The sequence below is a fragment of the Citrus sinensis genome, chromosome 1 (genome assembly GCF_022201045.2).
Source record: "Citrus sinensis cultivar Valencia sweet orange chromosome 1, DVS_A1.0, whole genome shotgun sequence".
NCBI lineage: Eukaryota > Viridiplantae > Streptophyta > Magnoliopsida > Sapindales > Rutaceae > Citrus > Citrus sinensis.
In genome coordinates, this window is record NC_068556.1 from 9,278,188 (window position 1) to 9,289,651 (window position 11,464).

The 11,464-nt window shown below is 30.4% G+C and overlaps 1 protein-coding gene across 1 annotated transcript; it reads right to left on the reverse strand.

The window, feature by feature from the left end:
* Positions 1-1,842: 1,842 nt before the first annotated feature.
* LOC102611768 (protein EFFECTOR OF TRANSCRIPTION 2-like) lies at positions 1,843-4,437 on the reverse strand. The gene is made up of 3 exons (XM_006475483.3): positions 4,302-4,437; positions 3,833-4,150; positions 1,843-3,149 (listed from the first exon to the last, which is right to left on the reverse strand). Exons 1-3 carry the CDS (start codon positions 4,386-4,388, stop codon positions 2,046-2,048), a joined length of 1,509 nt encoding a protein of 502 aa, XP_006475546.1. The 5' UTR covers positions 4,389-4,437; the 3' UTR covers positions 1,843-2,045.
* Positions 4,438-11,464: the final 7,027 nt, after the last annotated feature.

Below are 11,464 nucleotides of genomic sequence, written 5' to 3' on the forward strand. Positions count from 1 at the left end.
AAGCATCTTTTTCATTTTATCATTTTATTACCGATCTTGAGTCATCATAAAGTAACAGTAGCCAGTCAATATTTTTACTACTTAATTTTTAGCCAATCTTTGGTAAACTACCACATGTAAAGTGTAATTTCAAAATTTCATCTCTTGTATGTCAAGGCATTGATTGTAAAATAATTGTTACAAGTCTTCAATTGTATATATAGACCTCTTGGATCATTGAGAGAGTAGAGTTTTATAGAGACTTGTAGATAATTTAAGGTCAAGAGAGTCTTGTATTCAAGAAAAGCAATAAAATGTTTCTTTATTCATAAACACTTAACAATCTTTTAGACATCAATCAGCAAGCTTTTATCAAGTAAATTTAATTTCTTTAGTTTTATTTACTTATTTATTTTTTGGGGTTAGAAGTCTCGTCTAGTTAATAAAAGTATAAATTATATTTAAAGTATTAACAAAATGCAGACCTTGTTATTATTTAAGGGAAAAGAGTATGTAGAAGGTTTTTGAAAAATATTTTTTTTTTACAAAATATAAAAACTTAATAAGAGTTTCTATTGAATTTCTGAAATTTTCTTTTTAAACACGGTCTGCATTGCCCTGTTTAGCCCTTGATGTGTTAAAAAGGCATTTTTGGGCGTGAGCCTAGGAGCTTTAAAATATTTTTTACTAGTAGGTTTTCAGAACTAGTTTTATTTAATTTTGAAATGCCAGTTTTTGCCAAGACAACTTCTAAAGTTCTCATAAACTTTTTGAAAATTCATTATACATAAGTGGGAAAACAGTCACATATATTCTATGGTTAACCCAAATGGGAACTATATCAGTATATATTGTCGGCTTCTTATACCAACAATAGATGATGACATACACAACCAATTAGAAATTTTTATTTCTAATTGATTTACTTTTTTATTTTCTAGGCAATGGGGTTTAATGTGTCATTTTCTACCACATAAAAAATATTTACAAGTTCTATTTTGTTTATAGATTCTTTTACCTTTTTTAAAGTTTTTTTAACTTTTTGTTTATTATCTTTATGCTTAAGGAATTTTTTCTTTAGATTTTTCTACTATTATATCTGTAGGTTGCTTATATTAAGTATAACTTTTCCTATGCTTATTATATTTCTTATGGCTAAATCGACTAGGGTAATTACATCCTAAAGTAGGTACTTCATGCATATACACATTTTTCTAAACTGTAATTTTATTTGATGTCCATCATTTTCTTCTATCTTTTTCTTCTTCACAATACTCTTTAATCCTCCCTCTAACATATTCTATTACTGGTAATAATATAGTACAATAATTAATTATTTGTGTCCTTTTTAGTTATAAACCAATTAATTAATTCAATATGTAATCTTTCTCCTATTTTACCTCATAGTTTATCTACAATTTTTAATAATAAATCTTCGTCAAATGGTCTTCCTATATCACGACAAAATTTATAAAATAATTTGCATATTCATGAAAATATCTTAAATCACATATTTTTAATTGTTCTAAGTTTCTAATTGCTTTAATCTATTTAATTATATTGTCCTTTTCATCTACTCCTAGTATTAATTTACCCATTAAATCTATAACACTGATTACTGGAATGTTTGTATCAAAATTGTCTAATTCTTCAACTTTATTTTTTTCATCCTAAATATATTATTATAATTTGTAGATAAATTAACAAGAAAAATAGGAGAAAGATTACATACTAAATTAATTAATTGGTTTAAAACTGAAAAGACACAGGAAATTAATTATTATGCTATATTAATACCAGTAATAGAATATGTTAGAGGTTGGATTAGTGAGTACTGTGAAGAAGAAAAACATAGACTATGCAGACAAATAACAAGGGACTTCTCGATCAGAGGCCTAAAAAAATGCAGGCAAATACAGCATACTCTAATAAACTAATAAAACTATCTATATTATTAATATGTAAAGAGACTGTGATACGACACACAAACAGACTCATCTATGAACTTGCTAGAGCTCTCTTATGGATGAATTCTTTCTGTGAGCTAAGTTAAGCCCACACTTGGTTTAATGCTGCCAACAACTTCCACCTCCCTTAACTGTTCTTTTGCAGTAAGAACCATTGTGTGTAGGAGCTCCGCAGATGGAGGTTCCTCCAGAACTCCAGCCTTTACAGGGACTATTTGTTGAACCCTTGTTCGATGACTGTTTTGAATGCTGCCAACAATTTGTATTTCCCTTTACCGGCCTTCTGCAGTACGAACCATTAAGCGTCTGAGCTCCACAAACAGCGCTACAGAAGTCCTCTTCATTGAATGTACTTAATTTTGAACCTGCATCATACACATTGGACTTATCTTCTTCAGCTGACTTGGATTTGATTCCTTTAATCTTCATCCCTTTGTGCTCCTCACATCTCACTCTTCCTTTAACAGGTTGCCTGCTGCAGAAAGTCCCATCGCCTGATTCCACCCCACATATGGTATCAGAGTTTGGTTTGGTTGTGAACCTCTTAGAAAATACTTGAGGTTGTACTCTTCCAGACCTAGACATTTCAGAAGAGTCAGAATAATTGCAAGCATTGGCATCAAAATCCACATTGCGTACATATTCAGATGCTCCTAATATATTAGAATTGGATCCATTAGTGCTTCTCCATTTGTGCTCTTCACTAACTGTGCACATCTCTTCAATCACTGGAGGCTTCACTGGGTTCGATCTACTGATCCTCAAACTTTTGTGTTGAGTGCACCTTTTTCTTCCTTTAAGTGGTGGCCTTCTACAGATAGAACCATCATCTAAGGACACCCCACAGATAACTGTACGGTCCTCATCAGTGACATGTCTTTCCAAAACCAACCTAGGCTGTGATTTAGTAAATTTAAAAATTTGAGAAAAGAAACTGTGACCCTCCTCATCAGCATAGGTGCCACAATTATTTTGTTTTGAAGGCAGTTTGCTTGCTTTGATTTTAATTCCTGCTGGCTTTTGACTGAAATACAAAAGCTTCCTGATACTTTGAGGAAACTGAATATTGTCTGAAGCAATGGTATTGAGCTTCCGAAGAACATCATAATGGCGACGTGTGCCATTACTCCCTTTGTTCCATGCATAATCAAATGTACTGAGGAGTTCACTTTCTGTGTTAAGAGCATCTGCTTTATTTTCCATCTGTCGAGCATTAACAAAGGAAAATAAAAAGAAAAGAAATCACATTTCAGAAACTATAAACCAAATAACTATGCATGCAGGCCTACCTCCGTTAATGCATATCAGCGGAATATAAACCAGAACCACTCAAACACAATGACCCCAGATGCAAACGTTATGATCTATGAGTGATTGATATGATCTACAAAAATTTGCACAATTCTGCTTGTGTATAAAATGCAGGTTAAAAGCCTCAAGCATCTTTAAAACAGAACCAAAAAAAATGAAAGATACAAGAATGACCATGCTATTATATCCATAGTAGCATTCAAGAGAAACAAAAATGACTATGCATTTATGCAATTGCAAGGAACTGAAAACAAGATCCAAATTTAACAACTTTTATTGTACTACTAGCCAAGATTCAAAGGTCACCAGCAACTCCTCAAAAGATGCTTCAAAGGTCATGTTTGTTCATAGAGTAAACAGGGCCTGATTATGATGTCCCTATTTGGGTTTATTTTATACATAGTGTATTAGTATTGAACTTCTAATCAAGTCATTCAAAAGACATTGCTAACTAAACGTAGTGTTGTACATAAAAAATGAGCCACATCTAAGTAATAACAAATCAAAAAGAGCTATATATAGAAATAGAAACAGAAGCAAGGATTTTAAAAATTCTCAAAAGGATGCACACCTACAGGAGCCCGTCGATAAGCAATGGCGTGACGTCTGCTGAAAATATCATCAAAACAACCAGACCCATTACTGGGGTTGTTATTCAAATGGGCTCCACTACGGCCATAACACTGGAGTCGCGTTCGGACACTGTCAGCTTGTCCAAGATAGACCACAACGACGTCATCTGAGTCGATCCTGTCCGTACGGGAGCGAGATGCAACAATTCCAAGCTCATAAACTCCAGGACCCGAGGTACTTGGAAGGTTGTGAACCCTGTATCTATCGGCTCCTTCCTTGCCAAGCAAATAATCTGCCCAATCTGACGCCCCAACAAGTATCTGCAATAGCCATTTACACACAACACACATATAGATGCACACAATTTATGCAGTCTTTGTTAATGAAAGAGGTGATTAATTTTATGAATACTAATCAAGCAACCCAGAAGGGTAAAAATGAAAAGATTGGAAAGGAAAAAAATGAGCAGACCTTCCATTTAGAAAAGTGGGCATCGTGTTTGGTTCGCTTGCATTCTTCCCTCTTGATTCTGATTATTTCAGTCTCAGCCGCTCCCATCTGCTATTCTGTAACTTGACCGTTATTTGTGCCTTTTTTTTATATCGTTGTGACTTATGGTGCAAAGTCCATATTGCCCCTGTAATTGTTGGAATTTACGATTGTCCATGGTTGGTTAATAGTTATTAATATGTGTAATTGTTGGAAGTTACTCAGTAAACGCCCATGTTATGATTATGAGTTGTGACTCCATTTGGATATCTTTCCATTTTGATTTTGATTTTTTTATTTTTAATGTATATCATTAATTGATAAATTAACTCAATACTTTGCCATACTGTAATTCAATTCTATTAAGATAGTCTTTTTCTCTTTTTTTTTATCTTGAAAGATAGTCCTGAAATCATCCTACTTAAATTAAATATTTGTATCTTCGTTAGCTGAACCTTTATCAATTGCTTTCAAGAGGAGATGTTAATCAATTGAGTTATCATTTTGAAATATAACAAATTTTGATTGTAGGTGTCATATTTTATCTCAATCTAATAGGGCAACATGTATCCATATTAAAGAATAAAAAATACAACCACACACCTTAAAAAAGCTGCAAGTTTCATTAAAACAGTACACAACATCCAACTAACAACTCCAACATGAATACCTACAAAAATCAGGGATTTAAACCCTATAAATAGTGTCAGTGACTTAATCTAAGTATAAAACATAGGTCGTTAATTAAGACACCAGATCTTCTCGAACTAAGACAACTTGTCTATAAATAATGATCTGATCTCATTATAGTAACATTTGTGTTGAAATTCTTATAAATACCAAGAATATTGAATGTACCTTCAAAAAATTCTCTTTTAGCTCACTATTCTTATATATATTATCCAAAATCTTATTTGAACATTGAAGCGACTTCGAAGGAGCAACCCCCACACTTTGAAACAAAGAGCACAAAGGAGAAGAGTTTGTTGGTTTTATTAAAGGTACTAATAGTCATTTCAATAAGGTTTTAATTTAATTGAGACTATTATTCACCATTTCTATGCTAATCTTAGACTCCAATCTATTAACGAGACATCAAATGTTAAACCACTTTGTTTAACTATGCAAGTTCTTGTTTAATTACTTGAAAAAGAAATGGTTATGTTATCTATAAGATTGGTAGATCAAATTCTCAAATAGCAAAATTACATAACACTATCAAAAACTATTTGCATCCTTTGCTGCAACAAGAAGCAAACAAGAAATGATTGAATTTTACTATTTGATCATCTTAACCTACCAAACTATATTTCTGCTCTCTGCCGAAAAGAGAAAAACTTGGTGAGGAAAAACACATGATGAGAATCTTCTTCCCCTTTAATTTGTTGCAAACAAAAAATAAAAAAGGAATGCAGAAGGCTTCAGTGATTGTAAGATTCAGCGTCCTTTTTTTTTCTTCTTTCCCATCATCACACGGCCGAATCCTTTTGCTTTCTTGCTAAGTTTTCTGAGAAAGAAAGTCACGACAACAAAAAAGTTGCCATGTCTGTTGCTTCTTATCCTACGTTTTCTTTTCTACCTTGTCTCATCGAATGTCAGCTTTATATAAATATGATGACAAATCCCACAAAACTTTTTTACATGCCCAGTAGATAACCACTATCCAAAAGCCGGAAAAAAAAAAAAAAAAAAAAGGAGGAGAATGAAACGGTTGAGATAACATATCTTTAATCCACCTCCTGCTAGCCATTCAAAGTTACTTCATAATATGTACAACTTTATTTAAATTCCATTTTTTAGGGGTTTGGCCTATCTTTTCTTTTTCTTTTTTCATGCTACATTTCTAAGCCCAACACCATATATTTCTATTAGGCTTTTTCACATCTTAAAGATTTTTTTCTCTTTTTTTAAAGTCCCCCGTGCAGATTTTTCTTATAAATAAGTTTTAATTAGATAACTTTGAATAAAAATTAAGAAGATTTTTGGAAGAATTTTAAGAGAGATCTATGGTAGCTTTTAAAATATTTACGGTGACTTCTAATCAATTTTTAATTTAAAACCAGACCTTGTTGTATTTTTATCAAAATTTTATATTTATTTTTTGTTTGAAAGAAAACAAATTCATATTGGCGATGGAAGTTGCAACGTTGACGTCAATTGCTCCTTTTTATAATTTTTTTTTTGCCTCTCTCGTTATTCGAACCACACTCTGTCACGTCTCAATGTTGACATGAGGCGTCTTGGATTCTTGTGGGCAAAATTAGACCCGTACTTAATCAAAACATTAAACTGATGCTGACTAGCATGTAATTAAAAGAAAGGGGGAAAAAAAATTTGATGATAATGCCCCTGTTGATGTTGCCCTTCCAATTATTTCATTTGTCTTAAAGGATAATTGCCTTGATGTGCCAGATCTAAGGATAACAAAACAAAATAATTAAATTGAATTAGTCAGACAATAATGTACAGTATTTTATGGCACATGGGATACAAGACAAGCCAATGGCACTTTGGAAACAGGAATTAAATATTGCTACATTTGGCTGCTCCATAGTCCATACGTTTCAGTTTTCAAACAACCAAGAAGTGGAACATGCTTAGTTTATTTTTTATTTTTAAAATTGTTACAATAATTATAATCTCAAATCTATTCAAGTCTAGATACCAACATATTGTAATATAATTTAGAGGTTTGTCGAGCAATTTGACGAATTTTATCTAAAAATTATATTTCAAACATTCAAAGCAAACTTAGGATATGTTTGGGATTGTTTTAGCTTCCCAAATAATCTATTTTAGAATAGATTTTGTTAAAATTAATTTTGTAGATAATTTGGCCATATGTTTGGTAATGTTAGATTATAACAAAATCACTTACCAAGTAATTTAACATGTGTGTTTGGTAAATTAATGATAAAAGGAAACATGTACATTGAAATTGCCATAATGAATAAACTAATAATGGGTAGGGCTATTTGCACTTTGAATATTACCTTGAACACTCTATTATTCTGCACACATATATACTAATTATAAAAAAATTAATTTTTTTATACACTCTTAAAAATTTTAGAAATATCCTTACTTAAACTATATAAGTTATTTAACTTTATTTACTTAAAACACTAATAAAACTATTCAGCACATTAATTTTAAGAGATTTAATATATACTTATAAAAATATAATTAAGTCCAGTTATAAAAAAAATTATTTAACATAATTTTAGTTATTAATTTTTTTTTATGTTCAATATTTAATTTTGCACCCATAATAACTTGCAATGAGAACATAGTCATAAAAAAAATTCCATAAATACTATCAAAAAAAGGAAAAAGAAAACTAAGGAAAAGTAAAAGACGAAGAGATCAAGAAGATGAAGAAGAAGGGCCAAACCCAAAAAGAAAAATTGTTTCATTTTATTTTTAAAAAAATAAAAATATCACACATATTTTGTAGCCAAAATTTTCTCAAAATTGATTTCCTCATTATTCATCTAAATATTAATTAAGATGCTGAAAATAAAAGTTTTAGGGTTTAAGATATGAAAACTATAAATTGAACAATGAATGCATTATATGGTTGTTCAAAACAATTATATAATATTGACTTATAATAAATTGTTCCTTATAGTAATTTAGATAATTGGTGTTTTTGTGATACATATTTTTATTAAAATTAGAGTGTTTAGAGAAACTTTTAAAGTACAAATTGCCATACCCATTAACAACTGTTATAATTATTATCTATATTTTTCTTATTTAATACATAACAAGAAAAATTTGTTTCATGTTTGGACTATTATAATAACATAAAATTATTCATATATATATATATATATATATATATATAGCTACCAATGGATTCAAAATTGAAAATTCTCTTATCTACGCAATCATGGTAGCCACACCAGAAAGGACTGATAATGGCGCAAGACCACCCAAACTGTGGAAGCCTCCTCAATGCTGTCGTCAAATAAAGACTCAGAAGGGTACACCGCCACTCCCACTAGAATCAAACTCCATGATTGTCGTAATGCCGAAAAATGATGGGCACTGTTACATGGAGCTGTAATGAGAGCTTCCGACATTTAGGTGGGCTGGACACCATCTTATGACTTCCATAGCCAATTTTGTTAGTAGCTTTGAAGAGATTGGAAAAATATAAATTGAATGGCGTTCGTCATGTGGCTCCTAGTTCACTTTTTCCTTTGCCAGCGATGTCGCCATCTCTGGCTCCAGCAGAAAGTTTTTATTTTAAATTTATAGATAATTAAAAGTTATTATTTAATTAGTTTTGTTGTTTGGGTATTTTTAGAATTATGTATTAAAAATGAGGGCATTTTTGGTACCACTCATGCTAATTGTCTAAGTGGTAATTAGGGATGGCAAAAATCCCCACGAGGACGGGTACCCTCGGGGATTTTCCTTATTTGGAAAGGGTATGAAGATAATTTCATACCCAATTTCTTATTCAGAAAAGGGACAGAGAAATTTACCCAATTTCTTATTCGGAGAGGGGACAGAGATGAGGTGGAATCCACACCCCCTATCCATTTTCCTATTTTAATTTTTAATTTAATTTTTATTTTTTAAAATTACTAGTAAATAAATAATAAAATTTGAATTATAAAATTATAAGTATTGGTAAAAATAAAAAATTATCAAAATATTTATATTATTAAACTTTTAGGCCTAATTAACTAATTAAAGTTCTAAATTTTTATTTAGGACATTAAAAAGACCGGACAGATTCTATTAGCTCAAAACTTTTGTTTTAATTTTAATATTCATTAAATATTTTAAACTTAAATCTATTTTTTATTTATCTTAAATCTATTTATTTATTTATTTTTAGATATTATAATTGCCCGCAGCAAATCACAATTTTAATATCTAATCTAATCTAATATTTGCTCTTGATTTGCTTCGACTTAACTATTGTGTTGTAAAAGGAATAGTTCACATTTATAAAGTGTCCACGCCACCATTGAAAAGTTAATTTTGAATCTAAATTTGATTTTATTTGTAAAAATTTTGTATTAGGTTATTAATTTGTTCATGATAGTTTGTATCCCTTGCATGCTGCGTTATTTACTAATTTAATGTATGCGACTTTTGTAATGGATGTTAATGTAAGATATATTTCTAACTTTACTTTTGTTTGAATTTTTTATTTTAATATGATTAACTCAAAATCGAAAACAAAAAAATATATTAGTTATTCAGGGATCGGGGATCCCCTGTTATTATTCGGAGAGGGGATGAGGATTCTCTTAAATAAATTTGACCGGGATGGGGAGGGGACGGGGACATACGCAAAATATCGGGGATGGGTACGGGGAGATTGGTCCCCTTCGCTCCCCTCCCCATTGCCATCCCTAGTGGTAACCCACTCTCACAAAAATGGTTGATGGAAGAAATTCATCTCTCATAAATACAGACAAAAATTCATCTATCGTAAATATAGACAAAGGTAAATATGAATATTAGTGGGGTTAAAAATATGGAATTACCTAAGTTACAATTATCGTAACTTACAGCTTTTGTCTTATTTTCTTTTAACTAATTTCATACGGATCCTTTTAATTTTTTTCTATTTCCAATTTTCATAATTGTGGATGTATTTGTCTTCTTCCATCTTTTCTACATCTATTTTTTATTTTTTCTAGAGTTTTATTTATTTCTTTAAGCAACAGTAAGTGGTTATCAATTCATATAGATCTACAAATTCAGAATAGACATCTGGTCCTAAATTTATCATCTCTATCCTTTCTTGTTCTAATAGAAATATTTTTTGGTTTATTAAATTTATATATGTATTTACTATGTTTTCCCATCCTAAAAACATATGATCTATATTACTTATCAGTTCTTGTATTGTATTAACAGCTTGATTCATAATGTTTCTGTTTCATACCAATATATTAAAAATTTTATAAATTTATCTATAAATTTCATTTTCTTTTCTATCAAAATTTCACCACCTGTTGTATTTATAAATCTTTCTCTAAGCTCCTCGGTTAATTCAAGTTCTATATTCCTTATATTTTTTAATCGATTTTAATTGATTTTATTAAATTTTTTATTTCCTCTTTATCATATACTTTTAATGTATATAAACTATCTACTATAGCTCTTATTGGGTCCATGGCTCTGATACCATTTTTGCCTTTGCATAATTACAAAATTACAAAATAAAATAAATGAGAATTACAAAATAACAATTAAATTTAAGTTCAAAAGAAAATATGATTAAACTAAATATACACAAATTCTATTATTGAATAAATATGTATATGATTAACAAATTAATGTATGTTCAAACATATGGAAAACAAATATTTTTATAACTTAAATTCTTATTAAGGATATAAAAGTACGTGTCGTTGTTTTACCTCTAGGTACAGCTATTAAAATAGCGCTTTGGACCAGTAGCCCGCAACCCGAAGAGGTTTCTAGCCTATATACTTTTTATATTCCTCAAGTTATATTTCAAATTCTCCATTATCTGAATTATAAGTGTACGAAGGTCCTTCTTCATAATCTTTTTGTTCTAAGTATGCTTTTGCTATATCAATTCCTTCTTCTATTGTTAACATAATTATATTGTGTTTTAGATTGTCTATTTCAATGTTCTTTATAATTTTTCGTTTTATTTCTTAGGGTAAATCAAGCGAGTATATAGTTAACAGATCTTCTGTTCTAACAAGTTCCTGTTTACTGAACAGATATGAGCTCTGTTTATATGATCCTAAATTAAAATCTATTATCATCATGTACTCATTGTATGTTATTTTAGTGGTTGGATTTATCATGTATTCTTTAAATTCTCCTAAGTAAAACCTATGATTCATATTATAAACAAAAGTTTGCTTCAAATTGAAAATTTTGCTCTTCCTCCATAAATCATCTTACCAACAACCATCAACAACTTCCACCAAGAGATAAAAGTCGAGTATTATTACCTAAATCATCTTTTCTTCTTTGCCTTCTGATCTCCTTCCAGTGACCTGCAGCCTAATTGTCTTGTTCCCTTACGACCTCCTGCCTCAGCGGGACCTGTGGACTCAGATGGCTTTACTGTATGGATTTCGATCATCTTGCTAAAGAAGTGGAGGACAAGTTTAGGTTCCTTTTCTTTTTCT